Source organism: Crotalus tigris, unplaced genomic scaffold, assembly GCF_016545835.1.
Source record: "Crotalus tigris isolate CLP2741 ecotype Arizona unplaced genomic scaffold, ASM1654583v1 scf7180000021046.533783, whole genome shotgun sequence".
Classification (NCBI taxonomy): domain Eukaryota; kingdom Metazoa; phylum Chordata; class Lepidosauria; order Squamata; family Viperidae; genus Crotalus; species Crotalus tigris.
The window spans coordinates 241,533-268,156 of record NW_024098324.1 but is presented as its reverse complement, the minus strand read 5'-3'; the positions used below and the strand labels follow the sequence as shown (position 1 = coordinate 268,156).

At 38.6% G+C, this 26,624-nt stretch overlaps 1 protein-coding gene across 4 annotated transcripts in view; it reads left to right on the top strand.

Annotated features, from left to right (window-relative positions):
• The window catches only part of SMC6 (structural maintenance of chromosomes 6), a 42,851-nt gene extending 19,367 nt beyond the window's left edge, over positions 1–23,484 (top strand). For 3 of the 4 annotated variants that reach the window (XM_039369317.1, XM_039369315.1, XM_039369316.1), the window contains 13 exons: positions 588–789; positions 1,719–1,833; positions 2,388–2,548; positions 3,054–3,189; positions 3,962–4,036; positions 5,063–5,233; positions 8,477–8,614; positions 10,928–11,073; positions 11,825–11,950; positions 12,569–12,674; positions 18,183–18,335; positions 18,786–18,883; positions 22,765–23,484. In XM_039369317.1, coding sequence (XP_039225251.1) covers positions 588–789; positions 1,719–1,833; positions 2,388–2,548; positions 3,054–3,189; positions 3,962–4,036; positions 5,063–5,233; positions 8,477–8,614; positions 10,928–11,073; positions 11,825–11,950; positions 12,569–12,674; positions 18,183–18,335; positions 18,786–18,883; positions 22,765–22,876 — 1,739 coding nt within the window. In that variant the 3' untranslated portion in view covers positions 22,877–23,484. Of the gene's footprint in view, positions 1–587; positions 790–1,718; positions 1,834–2,387; positions 2,549–3,053; positions 3,190–3,961; positions 4,037–5,062; positions 5,234–8,476; positions 8,615–10,927; positions 11,074–11,824; positions 11,951–12,568; positions 12,675–14,363; positions 14,595–18,182; positions 18,336–18,785; positions 18,884–22,764 lie in introns of those variants that run through there. The other variant, XR_005559863.1, reaches the window with a different exon arrangement.
• Positions 23,485–26,624: the final 3,140 nt, after the last annotated feature.

Below are 26,624 nucleotides of genomic sequence, written 5' to 3'. Positions count from 1 at the left end.
TTCAGCATTATCCAGCTTGTTTTATGTACATAGAATTGGCCTCTTCTTGATTGTGAAGAGTCATTCCTCATTCAGCCTTGTAGTCAGTTTATGGGATTTTTTCAATATGTAGAGTTGTGTTTATTTTTGTGAGCTAAAACTATAATTACAGAAGTTGTTGCGGTGAGAATTCAAAACTCATGCTACGTTGGCAGCTACATATTTTTTCTTGTATAGCATGACAAAAATATAACAAGAATGTAGGGTTCTATATTTTATTGCAAAAATAAATATATGATTCTACTCAGATATCAGAAGAGGAATACTTGACTTTTACTTTATATGTTGGTAACTATAAGCAGTTTGAATATAATCAGAGACCTTTATCAAAATGTCATATTTGGGGAAAATGGGCATTGACAGATTTAAACCCACAAATATATTGAATCTTCTGCTTAACTAAAAAAAAAAAAAAGTGCTGTCATGGAAACAGCATTGTGCTTACACTACCACACGGGTGCCTGCAACGGGAAAACAGCAATCCTGTACTGAACAACTGAAAGAACTTATTTTGACAATATGTACTGAGATTTAATTCTTACATTTAGGTTCTTTTATTCATCTGAAAGATCCTGAGCTTACAGTGGCCGTTGAAGCTTGTTTAAAAAACTTGCTTCTTGCGTTTTGTTGTGACAATCATAAAGACGAAAGAGTATTACAGGCATTGATGTCCAAATGCTGCCAGGCTGGTTTTCGACCTCCGATTATTGTTATTCGTTTTCAGAACAGTGTTTATGATGTAAAGTCCAGGTAAGTACGTCTGAGTCTTTTGTTTTAAAATCTAATTTCTAAATCAGACTTTATTAAAATCAATTCCTTTATTCCCAGTTGTCTGATGTAATTTGTATAATATTGTTTTAATTAAAGCTCGATAGTAATTTGTATACTAGGAAATAAACTCACTGAGAGATATTTTGGAATAACTTTGCATATAATTAGTTTGTAAGTAACTTCTGAGATTTGCATCAATAAATATGAAATTTGCTTCTGTTACCTTTAGCTCATTATAGTGGTTCACAGTGGCATACTGATAACAGTTCTTGACATATTATATGTGAACACACTGTTCTCCTGTTTTTGAGGCCTTTTAATAGAATACATAATTTATATCCAGTATATGCTCTTTTATATACAGACCCAGTATTAGCCTCTGTTAATGAAAAGGAGGAAACATGTATCCTCTGAAAATATTCAGAGGATACATGTTTCTTTGTTCTCAAAGTTTGAGGAATTCTCTGAAAATTTAGGAGAATGGTATGCAGTAATCTTTTTTTCCAGCAATGTGTTTAACTGCTGCTTTCTTCTAAACTGTTCTACTCTAGAATTATCCTTTCATTTCTAAACCAATTCTTCTCCAATTTGCTATTTGCCATTCGGAATTGCTTTCATTTTTTTCCAGTTAAAACTCATAAAACTATAACCCAATTGTAGCAGTCAGAACAGTGAAAAATTCTGAATGATGTCGGTCATAAATGCATATTTTATTCCTCATGACAAAACCCGTAAGCCACCATGTTTTGTTTGAGGGTAGAAATGTTTCTTGTTCCTTTGCCCATCACTCAAAATTTCCCCTAAGCCCAAGATAACTTCTGTTTGTGGAACAGACTCACTGGATATAAAAGTTAATCCCTAATATCATTTGTTACAAAAATGTACCCTGCTGTTTTAACTTTTTGTAGGGCTGTTTTTCATCCTGACTACCCAACAGTTTTGACGGCATTAGACATTGACAATACAGTAGTAGCCAATTGCTTAATTGACATGAGGAGCATAGAGACTGTCCTGCTGATTAAAGTAAGAATTCACTTTCATACTGGTAATGCATACAGAATGTTAGCATGGTATTTTTGTGGTAATTCATTTTATTTAGGAGTAGACAGACTACTAATTAAATGCATGCTGTTTGTATTTTGTACCAAATCATGTTCAGATGTTTATCAAGTCGTTTTTGCTATTATATACCGTAAGAGAGAATGAGTATTGGAACTTAAAGGAAATGATAACAAGATATAAAAGAAAGATTTGCACGTTTTATCAGTTGTGACAGTGAAGAAATTAAAATCAGATTAGATTTAAGGCAGATTATCTGATGGCTGTCAAGGGAGTATACCCATGATTTTGAGAGAATTGAGTTCTTTCTTGAAATAATTCTTGCATAAAGATAAATCTAATAAGAAGAGTTACAGTATTGGGATAAGCCTATTGATATTCATCTGGATATTTTAAAAGGCGGTTGTAGTGATAGCCACATTTAAAAAGTTTTCAGACCCTTCTGTTTTAAATCTCCCTGAGTTGTAAACATTGCAGGTTTAGTTGTAAATAGATTGTGCGCTTTATTTTTTTCTTAGAGTAATTATGAAGCTCGAAGAGTTATGCAGCACAGCAAACCTCCCAAAAATTGTAAAGAAGCTTTTACTGCTGATGGTGATCAGGTGTTTGAGGAAAGATACTATTCTTCTGAAAATAGAGGGTCTAAATTTCTCAGCAGAGATGTAGAAGCAGACATAAGGTTAGAATAACCGATAATCATTCTTTTTGCATTAGTTCTACTCTTTTTTGCTTTTGCTTTTTGCTGTTACTTAAATTGTGTCTCTGGGTAATCTATTATTGCAAACTAATTAATAGAAAATATGTGTGTTTGTTTATATGTACACATACAGACGTGGAAAATAAAGGTATAAAAGAAAATAAACCTGGACAGTGAACTTTAAAGTGTTGTCTGTATTGCTTGCAAGTCTTTCTCTTCAACCAAGTCCAATCGACTGCTCCCTGCTTCTGCTGGACGGGTCCTAATTAAATATTTTCTGTGGTATATACATAAAATGACTTTTATTTTATCAGTGTCAATTTAAGAGCACAGTTAAATCAATGCTCAGTTATTTTTAACAAAAAAGGACAGTTCAGGCTGATGAATCCAGTATTCATCTAAGTAATTTATGTCAGTTTCTTCAGCTTCTTGTAAAAATAGGTTTCTAGCTAAGGAGTTGCTGTGATTAATTCTGTATATCTTTAAGAAATTTGGAGAGAGAAGTTGAAAAAACAAAAACTCATCTCTTGGCAATACAACAACGAATACATTCTATTGAAATTGATATAAGACAGAACAAGCAATACCTTACTGATCATCATAAGCACAAAAAAGAACTGCAGGTAAGAATATAGTGAGCGACCTCTATTGGAAATTAACTCTTATCCTGGTATTTACTACAGTAGGCCAAGCAGATTTCCTGAGTCAGCTGACACAGGTGGGTCTTGTGACCCCTGATCTGTTATCCTAGAGCAGGGATAGGCAACCTTGGCTCTTTTATGACTCGTGGACTTCAATTCCCAGAATTCCTGAGCCAGCTGTGCTGGCTCAGGAATTCTGGGAGTTGAAATCTACGAGTCATAAAAGAGCCAAGGTTGCCCACCCCTGTCCTAGAGAATTGCAACATTCATCTGAGGTTGACAAGTACATCTCACAATATCATGTTTTTCAAGGGCTTTTTTTGTCAGTCTCTCTGGCTGAAAAGTCAGCAGAAACCGCTCCAACACTTGACATAGCTTGGCTAGTTAATAATCTTTATTGTAGAATATATTAGGATGAAACCAGTTCTAATAATTGAGGCTCTCTGTGGTGTGGTGGTTAAGGTGTATTAAGAAAGGGGAGATCTAGGCTCTAGCTCATCCTCAGCCACAGAAACTCACCGGGCCATTCCTTCGTTTTCAACCCAATCTAGCTCACAGGATTATGAATGTGAAGAAAACTAAGAGGAGAGGATGCTATATATATATCACCTGGAAGGATGGGATGTGAATCTATTATAGAAGAGTAGTTTTCTTTTTTATACTCATTGTAATTTGAATCTGGCACTCTTAACCACTCTTCATAGCTTAGCCGTTATCTTGATTTTTTTAACATTTGTTTTCATTTCGGTTACAGATAGCAATGAGAAAGACAAACTCCGAAATTACAGACCTTGAAAATGTAGAAGAATCAGTGGTCATCTCTACATTAGTAAGAACTGTTTAAACACTTCCTATCTTTATTTGGTACACCGTGATGTAACTACTGAAGACTGAGAGTAATTCCTACAGTGGAGGATCTCATTACTTCTGAGAAATTGGTTTTATTTGCTGATTTGCATTGCATCTTTGTCAGTTATTAGAAGAAGAAATAAGTGAATGAATGTTTGCAGAAATTATGAATCTTTAGAACTTGGACTGTAAATATTGTACTACAGATAGTCCTCATTTAGTGACTGCAATTGGGACCAATAACTTGGTTGTTAAATGAAGTCACTAAATGGAAAATCACGCGATTGCCACTGTTTATGATATTACAAAGCACAACATGTTAATTGACTGTAATGATGAACATGTGACTGAGAGAGATTCTACATAAATGTTGGTTGAAAAGTTACTTTTTCAGCAGTTTTGTAACTACAAATAGTTGTTGTCTGAGGCAGTCCCTAAGCAAGGATTATTTGTAGTGTAATTAGTGAATAAATTTTTATATCTGTGGTGAATAGTGCCATAGTCAGAGAGCATTTCTCTATATTGGATTTGATTCTGTCCTAAAAGCTACTCAATAATTGCATATTTTATAGCATTTCACTTCAAAAATAGACACGCATTGTTTGCATATGGAATATTTTCAGATATTCTCTTCCAAAGTAATTGGGGAAATTTTAACAATATTAAGTTAGTTGTATGTTTCCAATGCTTTGGATAAAAAAAAAAATAGCACCACTTCCTTGTGGAAATAGCAAATCTGAAATGTAATGGAGAATAGATCGTCTTGATAGATGATTAAATTGATAGCGATTATCTTTAACACATTGGGATAAACCTAATTTTTGCCTTATAATACTTTGGGGAAGCTGACCTCTACAAAAGCTTGTGTTATATTAAAGCTAATAGTGTTAAAATTCTTACAATATGATCTAGTCTATAGTCTCCTTGCTATTCTTGGGTTGTCAGACAAACTCAATTTTATGACTAGTAATACAAATTGATTTTTTAATGGATTATTTTATATCAGGAAGAAGAAATTCATGATAATCAACAGAAGATAGAAACTGTTAAGGAACGAATACATAAGCAAAAGGCAAAAATGGAGGAACTGAAGTGTCTTTTACAAGAAGAAGAACAAAAATGTGCAGCCATTAAAGAGAAAATTAATCAAGTACAAGACGAAGCAGCTACAATCAAGGTAGTATTATTACCATTCAGTATGATGGGCAGAATGAACAAGACTGAAACAACAAATAGTTCTATCTTTTAGTTCACATTTAAATGATTTTAATTATTTCTGTGCTTGAGGCACCAGAAAATTCAAAACAGTAGACATAATTAATAAGAATAATAGATATAATATTCTACAATTTGATCTGAATACAGAATAGGAGATCGGCTAGTTAGCTAATAATAGGAATACAGAACTTCCTGAAAAAAAATCTGAAGTTAGTAAAAGCTTGAGTGAGCAGATTTTGGATAGGAGTGCCAGCACAATCTATAGTTCTCCCTTAGCATGATTGTTCTTTAAACTAATCTCATATTTCATATCACACATTTTGAAAAAAAGGCAAGCAGGGGAAAGAAACATTTTTATTTTGACCTGTGCATCCACTGAATCTTCAGAATTGTTCTCCCATGGAGCTTGTATAAGATTTCAGTTTCTTTTCTCAACAGAAGAAAGTGTAGTTAACTCTGGATTTAACAGAATTAAACTATGCTTGTTGCACCTGATACCAAAAAAGTAAAAATGGTTATTTCGTAGTAGCATTGATTACTAATTTTATTTTCTAATATCGAAATGATACACAATTTTAACTCCTGAATTCAACATGACATTAAGTTTGGATCACTGGTACAATAATATTAAGGTATAATATATTATATAATAATGTAGAGCACATGTTCTATATGCGGCTATACTTGAAGAGGATTTGGAAGCTACAAAATAAATACAGTGGGGCAGACAGTTTTGATCACCCTAGGTCAGTGGTGGTGAACCTATGGCATGGATGCCAGAGGTGGCACTCGGAGCCCTCTCTGTGGGCACACGTGCCGTTGCCCCAGCCTTGCCTCCCCCATGACCCCCTCCTTACGAGCAGCCTCCCTGGAGGAGAGTTACCCCCGAGTGTGACCCACGCGGAGCAGTGCAGCCAAGGACATGGCAGCTAGTTAGCAAAGACAAGACTCTGCCATCATGGCCCATCCCGCGCAGTTGATGCTGCAGGGCGTGGGCAGAGGGCATGGCCGCTGTGCTGCTGGGCAATCTGCAGCGGGCCCTGGAGGCGGTGAGTGGCCCTGTGGGCAGGCAGGGTGGGGGCGGGGCAGGGGGTGGAGCAGAGGCGGGACCAGTTTTTGGGCACTCGGTCTCTAAAAGGTTCGCCGTCACTGCCCTAGGTTTGTGCATGGAACACTGCTGTTATGCAAGCTGCACGTGGCCTGATTGCTTCCAAGATCCAATTCAAGCTGTTGGTTATCACCTTTAAAGTCCTTCATGACACGGGACCAGGTTATCTGACTCCCATGCCTCATCCCAATGTGATTTGAATTATGTCTTCCTAAGTTACTAGAAGAAGAAGCAAGTGAATGAATGTCTAGAAATGGGTTATGTCTAGTTTAATGAAAAGGAAGTCTAGGAGTGATATGATAGCAGGATTCCAATATCTAAGGGTCTGCCAGAAAGAAGAGGGGTCAGCTTATTCTCCAAAGCATCAGAAGGCAGGACTAGAAGCAATGGATGGAAACTGTCTAGGAAAGAAGCAACATGGAACTAAAGAGAAATTTCCTGACAGTGAGAACAATTAATTAGAGGAACAACTTGCCTCCAGAAGTTGTGGGTGCTACAACACTGGAGGTTTTTAAGAAGAGAGAGGACAGCTATTTGTCTGAAATGGTATGGAGTTGGGCTAGAAGATCTGCAAGGTCCCTTCTAACTCTGTTAGTCTTATTGTCCCACCCCACTTGATCAGGCAGAAGGGGCATGCTGCAGCCTTGTATGTCAAGAGTTTTGGCTGGCAAGATCTATGGGGTAGAGCCTTTTTTGCTGTGGTCCCCATTCTGTGGAATATCCTGCCACCTAAGGTGAAATCTGCCCTCCCCCTTTCGGCTTTTGATAGGCCAGTGGTGGCGAACCTATGGCACACATGCCAGAGGCGGCACTCAGAACCCTCTGTGGGCACGCACGCCATGCCCTGGAGATGGCAACCATCCCTCTTCAACCAGCTGCCCGCTAACTTGCTGAGGTCCCACATTGCCGGATGTATCCCAGCACTCATGCGCTCACTGGCCCCTGTCTCACCTTGCCTTGTGACAATGGCATCCCCGCCCTGCCTTGCCTTGCCTCGCCTCACCCCGCAGCATGAATTCTGCCCACTACCCCACCTGCCAGAGACCCCCTGGATCTCCCCCAATCCTGCCCGGCCCCCACAGGTGTCTCTCTCCACGAGCAACATTGAGGTGATCACGCCCACCTTGGCCACACCCACCAATCTGCCATGACCACCCACGCCCACCCAGTGGGCCACACCCACCTGGCACCCGGCGATAAATAAATGGGTTTTGGGTTGCAGTTTGGGCGCTCGGTCTCTAAAAGGTTCGCCATCACTGTGATAGGGTATTAAAACTTGGGGCTGCTGGTTGGCTTGGGCACCTTATGGTGGCGCTCTATGCTGGAGGTGGCTAGTAGACTAATAGGGAAGATCCTATCATCGTACCCATCCTGCCTTTGGTTTTTTGTTTCTGTATCTAATGTTCTTAATATTTTTAATATTTAATATTTTATGATTTTAATTGTAAGCTGCCGAGAGTTGCTTTGCAGTGTGAAATAGGCCTGTTCTTATTTTTATTTATTAAATTTATTGACCATCCATCTTACCACAAGGTAGCGCTGGGAGGTTTACAATATTAAAAAGATAAAATATTACAAAACCTATATGCAATACGTACTAGATAATATAAAAGATAAATACTCAGCCCTAACTAAAAGATAGGGAGGGAGGGAGTAAGTGGGATCTATTATTAGTCTATCAACCACCTTCAAGGTGAAGCCGTTCCTCCCCCCCCCGCCCCCAATTGGAGCCCCAAGCCAACTGGCAGAGCCAGGTCTTTAGGCTCTTATGGAAGCTCAGGAGGGTTGAAGCTGATCTCATTTTGGGAGACAAAATGTTCCAAAGGGCAGGAGCAACCTGCCCACCAGAATATCTTTACCAACTGGGCCTGCAGCATGCCTCCTCTGGCTGGCATGGGTTGGGTGGGCCAGCCCCATTGGGTTGAAGTGGTCCTGCAAGTAGCCTGGGCCCATGCCATGAAGGCCTTTAAAAGTGATTACAAACACCTTGAATGGCACCCAGAAGCAAACCTGCAACCAGTGCATTTATATGCGGTTCATATAAATTTAATTAACTAATTAACTTATCTTTGGTATTTTATTTTTTCCTGATAGGATGGTTTACATCAGGCAGATGATGAACTGGAGAGAAGTAAAAACAATCTAAAACATTACGAAGAAAAAGAAAGACTCCATTTGGAATCCATAAAAGCATTTAAACATAATGTAGATACAAAAGAGAGAGAATTAGAGGTATTTACTTTCTTTCTAGCACGATTGCCAGATTTCTTTGCAGTACTGTTGCCTACTAAATGATGGGAATGGTGGTAATATTCTCTATTGTAACATGGCAACATAGAGAAAGGTAACATTCTGTATTGCTTATTGTAATATATACCATGTATTTCTGTGGAGTTGAATTTTAATTAACATTCCCAAACTTGACAATTTTAAGGCATGTGGACTTCAACTCCCAGAATTCCACAGCCAGCGTTGCTGGCTGTGGAATTCTGGGAGTTGAAGTCCTCATGCCTTAAAATTGTCAAGTTTGGGAAACACTGACATAGCCTAACGGTCCCTGATTTTTTTTAATACCTATATTTCTAGGACTCATTTCCTCCAATATTTTCCAATATCAAGTATGCAGGAACTTCTCTAAATCTGGACATAAAGATGGTTATTAACTATGGTGGCAGTGTGAGTAATGGACTTCCTTATGCAGTTGATTGGCCTCTAGTGGGCCACAGTAAGAACAGGCTGCTGAACTAGATGGGCCAGGGGTTCAGTCCAGCGAGGCACTGCTTATGCTGTGTCCTTAAGATCATGGGCAATCTTGGCAGTGCTTTGTGCTATTTTAAATTGGAACGTTATTTATTTGTTTATAGATATGCTTTCCCACCCCCCCACGAAAGAGCTTGTTAAGGAGTAAAGAACTGCTCTAACTAGTTTGTTTTCATCATTTTTGAAGGCAGTTTTCTGAAACAATGTTTTTCTCATAGCAATTCCAGGGGCTTTCTTCCGTTTGATAAGTCGCTGGTTGCCCAATCTGGCATGTCTTTTTCCCTCTTCAACAGAATTGCTATTTCACAGGGTAGGGGAAGTGTGCTAAAGATAGACAGTACAATATAATATACAGAAAAGGAGAGAGAAACAAAGTTGTTCAGTTTGTCAAGGAAAAACAATTCTAGATTTCTTGTATAACTGAATTTCTCGATTAGAAAAAGCTCTTCTGGTGGTATAACTAAGGAGGAACAATTTTAATTATAAATTGCCTTGAGAAAGTCAAAATAATTTTCCATGAACAATGAAACCCATTGCTAATAACAATTGCTAGTTTAGTTTTTTGAGCCCTAGGGGAAATCAGAGTAATTATTTCTCTAGTTATTAGGTGCAGAAATACACAGATAGAAAGTCAATATTCAAAGGCAATTAAGTATATATTACCAGACGATGGAAGCAAGCTTGTAGGAGAAAAAGAATGTAAAATTTTCAACAACTTCTAGCTTGCGTTGTCAGATATTTAAGTCCTCCTTTATATGGATGTTTAGGTTGATATAGCATGCAAAGTTCTGAAACGTTTCAGAGATATCATGGCATTGAAGCTAAATTGTATAATTTAAGACTTGTGCTGTGCCTCAGATCTGGAAGAAAATGATGCTTTGGATTATGAGGGAGTATGAATATAGCACCTGTCTGTAACTGCTTTAATAAGTTGGGACAAATGATATATCAGTATCTTTTTGCTTCAAATCCAAAGAACTGTATGTATGCGTGTGGGTTTGTGTTTGTGCGAGTCTGTGTGGTGAATACTTTGAATACTCTAAAGCAGGGGTCCCCAACCCCCAGTTTGTAGACTGGCACCGGGCTGCAACTGGCCAGAAACCAGGCTGTGCAAACAAGTGGGATGCAGGTATCTGTGGGATGCAGGCAACATGTGAAACCACGCCCCCTCTGGTCTGCGGAAAAACCCCTCGCCGCAGAACTGGTCCCTGATGCCCAAAAGGTTTGGGCCGCTGCTCTAAAGAATTGTTTAAAGGTTCAATATTTTAAATAATAAGTTAAATAAGTTACACTAAACATTAAGTAATAAACTAGAGCAACATAATTTAAAACCCTGGAGCTGTATAAATAATTAACCTGAAATAGGCTTTTTCAGTATGACATGACAAGGCATCCAGCAGTCCAGCCTTTATTAGGAAATCATAAAGGATGGGGGAATTTCATTTGTATACATGAGGAGCAGGTCAATACTTTTAATAAATATTAAAATAATAAATAATCTATACTTCTGTTCCAGCTTTATGCTACTGGATTGCTTCCCATTTCTTTTTGATTTGTGCAGAGGGTTAGTATGCAGCCCATTGCTATTCAGATTTTATTGAATCCAGTTTTTGTGTATTTTTTTCTTTCACACCTATACTTGCTCTTAATTTTTTAAACCTTCTGTTCCTTTTATTTATTATACTTACTTTCACTTCACTTTATTTTTTTTTCTATATTACTGCATTGTTTTCATCCAAAAGCTCAATGAAAACGATCTTTTGCCATATTTTTAACATTTATTAGGAAATGATTGCAAAGGCTTCAAAGATCCATCCGGAGCGAATAGAAGTAACTAGGACTTACAAAAGTCTTGATACAGAAATGAATCGTTTAAGACAGAAAATAAATTCAGAAAGAGAACGTACTGGAGATAGAGAAGAAATAATAAGGTAAATGTGTGTGCAAGTGTGTAAATGAATTTTGTACGTGACGGTAAGTGAATAGGGAGGAGACATCTGAACCCTACATCAGTGTTTTCTGGCTTAGTGACTAGTCACAATTTAGCCTCCAAAAAGGGGTCAAAACTTTTTTTATTAGAGGTTATATTCCATAATTTTCTGTCTGACCTAAAAGGTAAATGTCTCAAAATAATTATTATTTCCAAATTGATTTATATTTTGAGAGGAATTCCAGTTCATATAGCTGGAAAATATTTTTAGAAAATAAAATCATAAAAACATTGAAAATGTTTATGAAATTCTTGACAAAAAATGCAGTTACCAATTAATGAAGGGAGAATGGGTTTTCTGAATCTGGAGCTATATTATCATTTTTACCTGTTATCGAGTATTAAATAGTAAAAATCAACAATTGGTGTTAATTTTCTAATTTGAACAACTTTCTTTTTTTAAACTAATATTGTGTTCCATGAAGCAATATTTGTTTTTTATCGTTGAAAGTCACTATCGGGGTCCCCAAATTTTAATTTGGGGCAATCATTTCTCTTCCCACCTCTTCATGGAATGTCATTCCAAATTGTTCAGGATAGTCTTCTAGCCATCCAGAAAAGTCTTCCTTAAAATGGACAGTAGGTGACTGTATCAGATTATAGGCATCTCTCTACCTCAGAATTTTCCTAGGTTGCTTTGACACTGGTTTGAAACTAATGTTTATTTTTCTTTTCTCTTTTTAAATATACAGACAACTTCAGGAAGCAAAAGAAAAATACCAAAGTGCAGAAGGCAAAAGCAAAAATTTGAAGAAATTCATTAAACTATTGGATGAGATGATGGTTCAGAGACATAAAACATATCTGCATTTTAGAAGGTAGGTATTGTGTGCATGTGCAATATTTTTAAAAAATATCCAGTAACTTAAGCAAGGATCTAATAAGAGACAGTGTCAGTTTGAACTTATTGAAATGTTTGTGACTTACATGTTTCATGTTAACAGGAACCAATGTAATGCAGAACAACAATTAGATTTTTGCATAATTGAACCACTCTGCACACATCTGAAAAGGGATTGAAGTCAGTAGGCAAAAGGGATTGTTTTGTTTGCAAGCACATTTATCTTCAAAAATAGTCCTATTACTTAATTTTTATTTCTCGGTGCCACAGGCGTTTATAAAACTTTTCAAATTTTGTTTGAAATACTAGGGTTTTTTTTAGTAATTATAATCACGTGCCAGAGGCTGAACAGCAGGTATGTTCTTTAACTGATTTAGTCTGGCTTATGAAAACTTATTTAAGTGTTTCAAGGATGGGTCTCCTGTCCACTTTTGTCTTTGTCAGGACAAGTAAGGCAATGCGCTAAGAAGGATAAAAGAGCAGCACTGGAGCTGATACACATAGACACACCCCAAGTTGTCTGCTAGTGTCATTTCATATGTTATTTATAAGTTTCTTTTATATGTTCATTTTTTTTAATATTTTCATTTTGAAGGTTTCTTACTATGCGATGCAAATATTACTTCGATTCTTTGTTAAATCAACGGTCGTATTCTGGAAAAATAGAGTTTGACCACAAGAATGAAAGACTTTCCATTACTGTAAGTCAGGTTTTGGGTTGACTTTTGTTTTTGTTGTTGTTTTATTTTTTTTCTTTCGTTTAGAATGAGTTGATTTTTGAATAAAGTTTTTTTCCCCTACACTATGCCAGTTCAGGTTTATACATTTAACAAAGATTGGCCTTAAAATGAATTGGGAAACAATGGTTTCACTCCTCCACGTAATCTGCATGCGAATGAGCTTCCATGTCAGCGCCCAGTTGTACAAAGTCATTCCCTTGTGAGAAAACAGGAACCCGGTATTTTTTTAATACCTCAGAGCAAACAGAAAATGATAAGAGCTTTTTTTTCCAAAGGTACAAATGCTCCCTAGGTCATTGCCTCAATTTAATAGTACTTTATTATCCAAAAAGCCAGAGCTGGCAGGGAGGGCAAAAACAAGCCACTTCTGTACTGTTGCCATGAAAACTATCACTAGGAGTCAAGCTTGACTTCTAGAAACCTTTTTATTTCCCCCACAAAAGAGCTGGCTCAATAATTTATGCAACTTCGGTCACTGCTGAATCAAACATGTCTCATTTTTTATGTCTTAAATGTATGAAAATGTTAGGAGTCATCTTGGATTATGTCTCCAGATCGGGAACGCTTGTTATTAATTGAGGTCTTGTGAACAATTTCCAATAGTCCGAGGTGATTAAGCAACTTTTGATAACAAATCTGAAATTTTTCCCACATTCCCATTTTACTACACATTACACTTAATTATTCTCCATCCCACTGTTCTTATCATCAGCTTCCCAATTAATCCATAACAACTTTATTTTGGAAAGAAAACTCGATTACACTAACGAAATATGTAAGGGTATTTATAAGTGCCTTTTTATACCTGACAAATTGCCTTTCGTGATGTGTAATTCTTTCTACATTAAAGTCTTGCTTTGTACAGCTAGTCCTCAACTTGCGGACACAATTGAGCCCAAAATTTCTGTTGTTAAGTGGGACATTTGTTAAGTTGAGTTTTGCCCCATTTTACGCTCTTTCTTGTCACGGTTGTTAAGTGAATCACTGCAGTTGATAAGTTAGTAACCCGGTTGTTAAGTGAATCTGGCTTCCCCATTGATTTTGCTTGTCGGAAGGTCACAAAAGATGATCACATGATCTTGGGACACTGCAACAGTCATAAATATGAACCAGTTGCCAAATGTCTGAATTTTGATCACACGATGATGGGGATGCTGCAACGGTCGTAACTGAAAAACGGTCATAAGACACTTTTTTCAGTGCTGTTGTAACTTTGAACCCTCACTAAACAAACTGTTGTAAGTCAAGAATTACCTGTATAGTAATACATTACATTTTGCATATTTGATGTACATAAACATTTCTACATATTAAAATCCTGAATATTCATTCAGGTTATATCATTTTTAATTTTAAACATTTTCCCTTTTTTTTAATAGCTCGAGGCTTTAACAGATTAAAAAAAATATGTTGCCAGTTACTGCAACAGAAATTAAGATATTTTAAAAATTTTAGGTGAAATACAGTGCTGCCTATATATGTGTGATGTTGTTAAGTATTCTTTTTCTTGAATGATATGGAACGGTAAAGACTTGATCGGGAAACTTCACTACAAGAAAGTGAGAATGTTACATCTAATTTTGAACATGGCCGATCAGTTTGGTATTCGTTGGGCTGATTTTTTTCATCCTCACATTTTTTTTTGTTTAGGCCACTTATACATATATTGACCAGTTTATTGAAAGTTATTGGCAATCAGGAATTCCACATTAATGAATACATGGAATTAATTCCAAGAGAATAAATATGGTGGTGAAAAGATGGGTTGTAATGCTTACCTTCTCTTTCACCATTTCTATTGGCTTTCATAATAACCGTGGAATTAATGGACTTGATCCTCTCTGGCCAGTTTCCAAGTTGAGCAAATGGGTGAAGAAGCAGGTAACTGTTCTGTCCCTCTTTTATGAATACACAGTACTTTGGTTCTAGCCTGCAAAATGTTTTAGAGGGTAATTTTATGAGAAAAAAGTGGGATTCAACTTACCATAGTCCTGCAGTTTTTGAAAACTTAATTGTAAATTTGATGTAATTGTACAGATCATAACTTAGCTGAATGTTCATTAAAATTGCTTGCGATGGGTTTTTTTTTTTTTTTAGAAATAATTTCATATTGGAGAGTTGTTATGACATGTATCACCTCAAGATGTCCTCATAATTCTGATAGATGGACTGCATTGATTTTTGGCAGAAAAACAGGAAATCTCTCCTGGCCACTTTTTCTTAGCATGATATTTTATTGCTATTTACATTTAATTGTAAATACAGGGTGCATAGTTGGAATGATTGCCTGTGTTTATAGTATTACATCCTTTGGATGCAACTCATGAAACGTTGCTGTGTTTATAGTATTACATCCTTTGGATGCAACTCATGAAACGTTGTGGTGATGAATATTTCATTCATTTCAATGGCCTTGAAGCAGTGGAATGATTTATTTTTTTATACATTGTTTAGCTTAGGGTCTCTGTGCATATGTTTCATAAAAGAGTTTTACTTTAAGGTATTAATGTGTGGACACCTTGTTGAATTTAAATGTAATTTTCAATTTTAAAGCATGTAAATTAGCTGTGTCAAAACAATGCATTCATTATAGATGTTAGTTTATTTGCAAGGTTCTAATGATTGGGATAGGATGAGATTTTTGAACTGGTTTTCCATCTATTCATTACTTCCATTTTGTCCTGGGAGTAGATTTCACTTTCCTTTTGGTGTTCTACTTAACACTGACTGAAAAGATAAACTTGTAGCATTGCATTTTTCCTTGGAAGATCCTTTATGTTTTTCTCTTAACATCTAGTTTATTAAAAGTAGACTTAAGGAAAGGCAGTTAAAAGGAAAAGAAATAAATAATTGAAAAGGAAATTATGGAGGCAAGTCTAAGTAAGTGCAAAGAAAGTCAGTCACCTAGCTATTTATCTGCATCTTTCTATATTGGTTCAGGTTTTTGAACAACAATCCTACATATCCTTAAACAAATTATTGTTCTAATAAACAAGAACGATCAACCCATTTCCTTTGATATAAACCTGCCTACCAGTAGCTTTCCCTCCCAACCTTAAGACCTAGCATTCATCCAGTAGTGGAAAGGCAGCCTCCTATGGTCATTAATGGAAGAATTCTTATTGGACTTCCTTTCCCAAGAAATAAAATAAATTTCATCTTTGACTCTTGACAAAGAAGAGAGAGAATGGAAGGTGATGCAGTAAAGGAAATTGAACGCTGTGTTAAATGGGGTTGGCAGCATTCAGCAAGTTAGGCATAATATGCAGGAACAATCTCTCCGTATGCCTGAAAAGAAAAGTTTTTGATCAGTGCGTGCTGCTCTAAACATATGGAGGTGAAACATGGACACTAACCATACAATCGATAACAAAAGCTAAGACTGGTGCAAAGAGCTATGGAAAGATACATGCTTGACATTACAAGGCAAGATAGAAAGATCTGCACCTGGATTGGAGAACAAACAAAAGTATACAATATCATTGTCAAGAGAGTAAAAGACTTGACACGGGAATGGGCTGGTGACATAGCAAGAAGAAGTGATGGCAGGTGGAACAAGGCAGTCACAGAACAGATCCCACTAGGCAACCTTGGCTCTTTTATGACTCGTGGACTTCAACTCCCAGAATTCCTGAGCCAGCCATGCTGAGGGGAAAGGGAGAGTTTCCAAGCTGAGCCATGCTGGCTCAGGAATTCTGGGAGTTGAAGTCCACGAGTCATAAAAGAGCCAAGGTTGCCTACCCCTGCACTAGATAAAAAGTGTCCACGAAAGAGACCTAAAAAACAAGATGGATCGACGACATCAGCAAGTATTGGCAAAAGAAAGATCAGGACCCCTATTGGTTGGAAACATGCAGAAGAGGCCTTTGTCATGCAAGGTGGCGCAGCAGTTAGAGTGTAGTACTGCAGGCCACTTTAGCCGACTATGTTCAGCAGGCCAGCAGTTCAAATCTCACCGGCTCAAGGTTGACTCAGCCTTCCATCCTTCCGAGGTAGGTAAAATGAGGACCCATATTGTTGGGGGCAATGTAAATATATATATACATTGCTTACTGGTGTACACCGCTTAGAGAGTGCTTGCACTTAAAGCGGTATATAAGTCTCATAAATAAATAAATAAATAAAATGTTCATGATAGATTTATACAAAATACATTATACAGAATGCTAGACATTAAAGTTGTGTCTTCAGACACACATTTTTGAGACTGAAAAGTTAATGCTCAAAATTGTTTTCCCCAACTCTGCAAAGTTTTTCCTTTCAAACCGAGAAGAATGGAGTAGTTTTCCACATGATTAAGCAGAGTTCCAGCAATTTTTGAAATGTATTTTGCTATACAAAGAAACCACAGTTACCCCACAGCCTCTCAATTAAGGCATTTAGAGCAATCTATACCGAGGAAAATTCTGCCCAAAGAAAGCAGCAATATGTTTGCTTAGGCTAGTGAGGAGAACACGAGTCTTGCCCACTCAGAACATGTGAGCTTTGCAATTCAGGAATTACAGTTAATTATTATTTTTTTTAAAAAAGAGGGCTTTATTCTACAATTCATCTGGTAGCAAAATATTTGAGGATTGTATTTAGTTTTTCATTAAGATTATTACCAGTTATACTGGTCAGGAGATGAAGCTTCCAGATGAATCATTCAAAGGTTGATGTTCAGCTGTGATCCAACTTTAATACTTTCTTGAAGAATCCTCGGAATTTCAAATGGGCCAGCAACAAAGAAACGAAATGCTTTCTGCTTCCAAACAGATGATTATAAACATATCACGTTTGCAATCAGAGTGATAGTCTGTTAGTAAAATGTTAGCTTTCATGTTAATTTGTCATTATTGTTTCCTGTGGACTTGTTATCTCAGAGACACAAGAAAAAAATACAGGTAGTCCTCACTTATAACTGGTTGCTTAATGATCATTCAAAATTACAATGGACCTTCCCAGGACTGCTTACACGCTCATCATATAATTGCATTTTGGGCACTTGGCCACTGGCTTCCCTTTACAGCTGTGTGCGGCCTCCTGCTGTCATGGGTCACCCATTTTGATTGTAGGTGGGTCATTCATTTTGAAGTGTCATGCTGAACTGCCTGCAGAGGTCAGGAATTGGCAATACTGTACTGTGTTAACAGTGGTCCTGCCTTCTCCATTGTTGCTCTTTTGGCTGCCTTGCACAGCAGCACTTAACAGTGGTGATGGTAGTGCGGGGGTTGAAATAGAGACTTCAGGCCTCTATTTCAGCCCCAACATTGCCAGTGCTGCCACCATCACTGAGGAGTGCCACCTCAAACCAGGTGCTATGGTCAGCCGCCACACCACAAAGTCCCAGCCTCTCCCCCCCTCCCCCGCCACCCTGTGCAAGTTTATGGTGGGTTTTTGTTTCACCTGGAAGTATTTTGTTTCACTTGCGAATACTTTTTTTCCATATAATTTCAGTTACATTTTTTTTTTCTTTTTATATAATTGAAGGTGCAGCCTGGAGATGGAAATAAGGCTGCTCTTGATGACATGAAATCTCTATCCGGAGGAGAACGTTCGTTCTCCACAGTCTGCTTCATCCTCTCTCTGTGGTCCATTGCTGAATCTCCTTTCAGATGCTTGGATGAATTTGATGTATTTATGGTATGGTTGGCTGAGGTTTTTTTTTACTCTAAACTGTTAGATCATGGATGGGCTAATTTGGTGGGTAGTTTGGATTTTTTTCTTGGTTTTTTGATCTGTTTTTGTGGATGTTGTTATTGCTTTAATGTTTTTTTATTGTTTTATACTTGTAGAATTGTAAGCTTCCCAGAGACACTTGGTTGAGTTGGGCGGCTCTAGAAATTGAATGAATGAATGAATGAATGAGCAAGCTTACACTAGTTTTGTGCCATAAGTTTTTAGCAATCATGCTCAGAGGAATTAGATTACCTAACCTTGAATTAAACGAAGTTGGTGGGAAATAGCTGTTATAAAAGAAAAAAAAAGGTGGCATTAGAACTGGTCTTTAAGACAATAATATATTGAATTGTTTAGGAAATTTAAATAACATGTTTTTTTAAATAACAATTTGCACACTTTAATATCTTTTAGGACATGGTTAACAGGAGAATTGCAATGGATATGATGCTTAAGATGGCAGACTCTCAACGTTATCGGCAGTTTATTTTGCTCACTCCCCAGAACATGAGGTATATATTATGTTTCCTGTTCTCTATCCTTATGGGCATTTTAATATTTTTAAAAGTATTTTATATCATTTATCTAGACCAGAGGTGTCAAACTGCTGGCCCATGGGCCGGACGCGTCATGCGGAAGGCGCGACCACCCCATTGCCAGCAATGGCAAAACAGTCCCGATACGTTGTGCGACGTCATGTGACAGCATGAGTTTGACATGTCTGATCTAGACTCTCAAATATATTTACTTTTATTGTTAATTTACATTGGAAGTTTTAGGAGTGTCTGGATAAGATGTGATATCAGCAATGAATGTTATATTTTGAAATCAAATACACTAAATTGAGGCTTTAGAAATATCTCTGATTGAATTAGGTTTAAATAAATGCAAAAATGGGAACATAAAGATGCATATATAGATAGTCCTCAACAATTCAGCCCAAAATGTCTTTTGCTAAGTGAGACAATTGTTAAGCGAGTTTTGACTCATTTTACGACCTTTCTTGCCACATTTGTTAAGTAAATCACTGCAGTTAAGTGAATCACTGCAGTTAGTAGCACGGTTGTGAAGTGAGTCTGGCTTCTCAATTGATTTTGCTTGTCAGAAGGTCACAAAAGGTGATCACATGATCCAGGGACATGGCAGTCATCATAGATGTTGACAAACATCCGAATTTTGATCACGTGACCATGGGGATGCTGTAATGGTTGTAAAGGGTGAAAAATGGTCATAAGTCACTTTTTTCCATGCCACTGTGACTTATAGTCACTAAATGAAATGTTCTAAGTCGAGGACTACCTGTATATGTATGTATGTTGTACTGAGGTTTAGCATATCCCTTGCATGAAATTCCCAGTTTGTTAGTAAGATTTCTATAAGTGCTGGGGACCTGCATGACCACAGGATTGAACCCTAACCTCAATAACCATTCTTTCAGGAGATAACTTCTTTTTATTGTTTTTTTTAAAGAATACTTATTGTTGTTATTTAAGTGATGCATTTGTGAATTATAGATTTTTAAATGCTGTTAATTCTTTCCTCCCTATGGGTTCATGTGCTTTGTAGACAAGGTTTTTCAATCCTGCTAAACGGATTCAGAGGTATCCATTGGGCTGACAATAAGTAATTGGGTTCATTGTCACCAGAAATGAGTGAGATCACTTAGCTGATGAACAGGTTTTCCATGCAGTTTGATATAGCAGCCCCCTCGACAACCTTGAGCCTGTTTCCTGGCACCTGGGAGGAAAGATTGAGCAGTTGACTCTAGAGTCAGTTCTAGTGAAGCATTTAGCACAGACTTGTCAAACTTGCGACGTCACGTGGCATATTGGAGCTTTTTCGCTGTTCCCGGCAATGGGGTGGGTGTGGTTACTTCATGACGCATCTGGCCCATGGGCTGGCAGTTTGACACTCCTGACTTAGCAGAAGTACTGTTGCCTTTGTTAACGTCTGTGAGTAAAATATTCAGTCAAAAATTATTGCTATCAGGTTTGTGACTAGTTTATATTTACACACACCCCAATAAGCAGAACCATGGACAGAAGGTTGGTGGGAGGGAGACAATCACTACCCATGAGGGAGGTGAAGGAACTTCGGCCAATCCCAGGGTTAGTGAAAGAGATACGCGCGACGGAACACAGAAAGGAAGTAAGAAAGAACTACACTCTGATGCAAGACACACACTCAAATTACAGCATGCCCATCTGGGCCCCGTGACACGGTCTAGGAGCCGAGTGCAGATGATTAGTGATTGCATATAAGCTTTCCCAACAAACTGCCTTTTACACCCTGACGATGTCAAGAGCTCTTGACGAAAGCTAGGTTTAGCTAATAAATTTTCTACATTTTTATTCTCTTGGTGATCGACTTTTATTGGATTTTAACACACACACACACACACACGTATGTATGTATGTATGTATGTATATGTATGTATATGTATATGTAGGTCTTTGGTTATTTGGGTTTTCTCCTGCGTCAAATTGGAATTGTCCTGGCGACGTTTCGACGAAGTCTCATTCGTCATCTTCAGGCTGGTGTTTTCGGCCATGATCACACATTGCTCTTAGAAGCACAAAGCCGAAAACACCAGCCTGAAGATGACGAATGACGAATGAGACTTCATCGAAACGTCGCCAAGACACTTCCAATTTTACGCGGGAGAAAACCCAAATAACCAAAGACCTACATACAAACACCCGCGAAAACCTCAGAAACCCCCAGCCAATCAGAGCACAGCCAATTAGAGCACAGCCAACCCCCCCAGCCAATCAGAGCACAGCCAAGCCCCTAACCAATCAGAACAATCCTCCACCCAATCAGAACACAGCCAAGCTCCCACCCAGTCAGTTCATACCCCCACTGGCAGTTAAAAGGAAGAAACAGCTAAGACCACACATTGCTCCTCGAAGCACGAAGCTGAAAACACCAGCCTGAAGATGACGAATGGGACTTCGTTGAAACGTCACCAAGACACTTCCAATTTTACGCGGGAGAAAACCCGAATAACCAAAGACCTACATACAAACACCCGTGAAAACCTCAGAAAAAACACATACACACACACACACACACACACATATACACACACACACACACATACATATATATACATACACACACACACACACACACAAAGTTTTTCAGACAGGTCTGATTGATTGTACCTTGGCATTTTTGACTGCTATACTGTCAAAAATATATATATTTTATAATATATATACTATATAATCACTTTTGCCTTGCAGCCCCCCCCCAACTAGGGGCATTAAGCAGCCTCAAGTCGCTACTGGTATACATTACAAAGTCAAAAGATATATATGTATGTATGTAGGTTTTTGGTTGTTCAGGTTTTCTCCCGCGTAAAATTGGAAGTGTCTTAGTGACGTTTCAATGAAATCCCATTCGTCATCTTCAGGCTGGTGTTTTCAGCTTCGTGCTCCTTGAAGCACGAAGCTGAAAACACCAGCCTGAAGATGACGAATGGGATTTCGTCAAAACGTCGCCAAGACACTTCCAATTTTACGCGGGAGAAAACCCGAATAACCAAAGACCTACATACAAACACCCGCAAAACCTCAGAAAACATACATACATATATACATACATACATGCATACATGCATATATATATATATATTCTTTTCGTAGATTTTCATGGGTACAGGTATGCAGGTCTTGACGTATTCAGGTCTTTTCCTGTGTAAGATTGAGAGTATCTTGGCGACGTTTCGATGTTTATAGAGAGACGGCAGCTCCGATCACACTTTGCTCGCACAAGCACAAAGCCGAAGACCCCAGCCTGAAGATGACAAGTGGGACCTCGTCGAAACGTCGTCAAGATACTCTCAATCTTACACGGGAAAAGACCTGAGTCTGCAAGATTTAGGAATGCCCCTACAGCAACCTTGACAGAGGCCATTAAGTAGTGCTTTAGTTCATTTTTATAGTGAAGAAGGGCTCGTCAATTCTGGAAGCAAATAGAGAACAGTTAACACTTTAACATTTAGGTGAAATTTGCTTCATTGCAGTTTCCAACCATTCATTCTAGTCCTTTCTTCTGGAGTCTCTGGGGATAAGTCTCCCACCTCTCAGCTCCCACCTGATGGCCTTTCAGGTAGTTGAAGGCACCTAGCATATCCCCCTTTAACCCAAGGACTGATAAACATTTTGGCAGCTTTAGACTTTTGTTTATGATTGTGAAATTACATGAATTAGCCTAAGGATAGTACCAGTGTTTCTATGAATCGTATCTAAAATACTTAAATGTTTTTGATAGATATTTAAAAAGATGAGTTGCTATTAACCAGGTGGGGTACAAGTATGAAAACATTGCATGAAAGAATCATTATTTGGTTGTTTTTGTTTTTTGTCTTTTTGCATTTTGTATCTAGTTCTTTGCCTACAAGTAGTCTTATCCGAATCCTTAGAATGCAAGACCCTGAGAGGGGACAAACAACACTGAATTTCAGTCGTACAAATGAAGAAGGCGAAGATAGAGAATGAGAACATCTCACCTGTTGTTAACTAACTTGTTTTGTCGTGTTGAAGCCACACAGACTCTGTTCACTGCTGGTAAAATCAGTGAAAGAGAACATTTTTTTGTTCCTGAAGTTTACTTGTGGCCTTTCTCTCCTTATAATAGGCCTTTAATGGTATCTGACAAATTTGAATTTTATGCTCAGATTTTGTAAACATTTTGATGCTAGAATTATAGCAGTCAATATGTTCTTTCTTCTACTTTGTTCCTATGAATTACATTTACTGTATATTTCTTGCCAGAGTTTGCTATTAATAATATATTTGCTGAATGTGGGAAATGTTTCCTATTTTTATTGTTCCCAAAAGAGAGTTAAATATAAATGACAGACGATGAATACATTTTATATAATATACTTACCTGTTTTTACAATATTTTTGAATGCTATAATAGCAGGTGAAAAACTGAATCCTTTATTAGTAATTCCTCTAATAACATTTCTGTCTAAATTTTATCGTTTCCTTCATCACTGCAATATACATTGTTAAACACCTTTATTGTTTGTTACTCTCTTTCAAATGCTTCTGTTAACCATTTAGTTCCTGTGGCAAATAAAAATTCAGTTGATGTTGGATTTGCATATTGTGCTGAATCACTGTTTTTGAACAAACTAAGCTGGTATACAGGGAATGCTAAACTAGGACTAGGCCCTATGTAGTCCTGCCAGCATTGCTGAAATATAGATCCCAGCATTCCTCCTCAATGGCCATGCTGATATTAGCTGTAGGCTGATGTACTTATGCAGGGGTGTCAAACTCGCAATGTCACATAACGTGTCGCGACGTATCGTGACTTTTTTCTCTAAACCAGTTTAGCCGTTGCAGCACCTCCACAGTCATGTCATTACAATCTGGGTATTTGTGTGCCGGTCTCTTGATCACAATGTCACAGGGAGCTGCAGTCAAGTGATTGCCATTTGCAACCTTCCCTGCTGGCTTCCCACAAGCAAACTGGATGTAGAAGCTGGGAGGGAAGGTCATAAGTCATTCTAGTACAGTGATGGCGAACCTTTTAGAGACCGAGTGCCCAAACTGCAACCCAAAGCCCACTTAATTATCGCTGGGTGCCAGGTGGGCATGGCCCACTGGGTGGGCATGGCTGTGGTGGGCATGGCAGATTGGGAGGGTATGGCCAAGGTGGGCATGGTCACCTCAATGTTGCCCATGGGGAGGGATGCCTGTGGGGGATGGGCAGGATTGGGGGGAGATCCAGGGGGCCTCTGGCAGGTGAGGTAGTAGGCAGGAGGCTCGTCCTGCGGGGTAAGGCAAGGCCGGGTGGGGGTGCCATTGCCGTGGGGCAAGGCAAGGGCCAGGGCGACTGCTGCCTGACACCATTGGCCTCTGCACATAGAGGCCAGCGAGCACATGGGGGCTAATGGTGTCCGTCAGCAGCCACAGCCTGCTGGCCCCCAAATGGCACACTCGGGGGCCCTGCAGCCCACCGCCAGCAGTTCAAAGAAGCTGCCTCTGAGCTGGATAGCTGGCCGACAGCTAAAGAGGCGATGCAGTGGGTTGTCCCTGGGAAAAGGAGAGCATACGAGTCCAGGAGGGACGGGATGGGGGGGGAGGAAACCAGCCATGCCGGGATGTATCCGACCCCATGGGACCTCGGCGAGTTAGCAGGCAGCTGGTTGAAGAGGGACAGTTGCCATCTGTGGGGCATGGCGCACATGCCCATAGAGAGGGTTCTGAGTGCCACCTCTGGCACGCATGCCATAGGTTTGTCACCACTGTTCTAGTAAATCCCTGAACTTCTGCCTACCCACCCTGGCTTTCCCATGGCCTCCCACAACGTCAGCCCTCCTGGATAGATCAGGCAGGAAACATGACTATGGCAAATGAGCTAAATCTACTTGCAAGTCTGAAGGTGCAACCTGCCACTAACTGATCAATTAGGGTAGGCAAAGAAACTTCCTAAGTTTCCTTTTCTGACCTTTAAACTACTGTGGGCTCCCTCTCCTTTTGGATTGTTCTCTCCTCTTTCCTCATCTTCCAAGGTCATCCACAATACCATTAACAGTCAGTCTGCACCAGCCTTCCCCCCCAGCTTCCCATAACTGAGGCAGGGCCTACACTGGCCCTCCCAAGCCTTCTTCATTCTGGCGACTGAAACTTGCCTGAATCAGACTGGAATTTAGAAATCTCAGAAATAATGGTTTGTTGGAAGAGGGGATGGTGGTTAGTCTTGAAAAATCTGATCTTGATCTTAGAAGAAGTGATGATTTAAGTTTTTGAGCAATAGGTATGATTTGAGGGAGGGGAACTATGTTCAAATCCAAGTCTTAAGTAGTTCTGGGGAGGTCCATTGTAACTCCAAACGGATGTTAAGCAATTTGTCTTAAGTTAAGGACTACCTATACAACATTCTTTGGGAGTACCAAAAAACATTCAATTTTCTCAGTACAGAGGCTACAATTCACAATAAGGGCTTCCATAATGGCCTTTGATGTGAGCAGCCTATGGTTTGAATGTCCCTTCGTTTTCAAATATTTAATACGTTGATATGCAATTCTGTCTTCAAGTTCAGGTACACGAGAGGGATGCCAGCGTTAAAAAAAAAAAAAAAGATGCTGAACACGTCAAACTTAGCTGAGTCTTTCACCTTAAAAACTGCTTTCCAGCTGTGTGACAAGACAGATGTCTGATATCACTCACACTTTAAGGAACCTGCACGACAGTCATTTGTCTGAGGTTGCCCTTTCCTCCATAGACACACATAGCTGATGAGAGCTGGACCGCAATGTGTTGTGACATGATGTAGGAGACTGTGATTGGCATTGAGGAATCTGCTGCTCAAGAAGAGAAACCAGAGATATATACATTTTATATATTTGTGGGCAGTTAAAAGTTGACTTCCTAAGCCTAGAATTTTTTAAAAAAAATTCAAAATGAGTTTTCTGCATTTTTTTTTAAATTTTAAAATGATACCTTGTGATCAGTTTTGGTATTTGTTTTCCACAGAAAAATCTGTTTTTCTATCATATGTCTTTACCAATTTCCCCAGTAAATCAACACATTCTTTCTCAGCTACCAAAGGCAGGATTATCTTCTGTCTGCTTTGTGTTGCATTTTGCCAAGAAAGACGCCAAAACAAAGAAGTGGAGGACTGAGTACAGGTAATTCTTGACTTATGACCACTCGTTCAGCAACCATTCGAAACGATGTTGGCTGAATGGAATTATGACTATTGCCCGAATTTAATAATAATAATAGTAATAATAATAATAATTAATAATAATAAAGTTGGAAGGGACCTTGGAAGTCATCAAGTCTAACTCCCTGCTCAGGCAGGTAACTCTATACCATTTCAGACAAATGGCCGTCCAGTCTCTTCTTAAAAACTTCCAGTGTTGGAGCATTCACCGCTTCTGGAGGCAGGTTGTTCCACTGGTTAATTGTTCTAACTGTCAGGACGTTTCTCCTTAGTTCTAGGTTGCTTCTCTCCTTGATTAGTTTCCATCCATTGCTTCTTGTCCTGCCTTCAGGTGCTTTGGAAAATAGCTTAATTCCCTCTTCTTTATGGCAGCCCCTGAGATATTGGAATACTGCTATCATGTCCCCCCCTTGTCCTTCTCTTCGTTAAACTAGACATACCCAATTCTAGCAACCGTTCCTTATATGTTTTAGCCTCCAGTCCCCTAATCATCTTTGTTGCTCTTCTCTGTACTCTTTCTAGAGTCTCAACATCTTTTTTACATCGTGGTGACCAAAACTG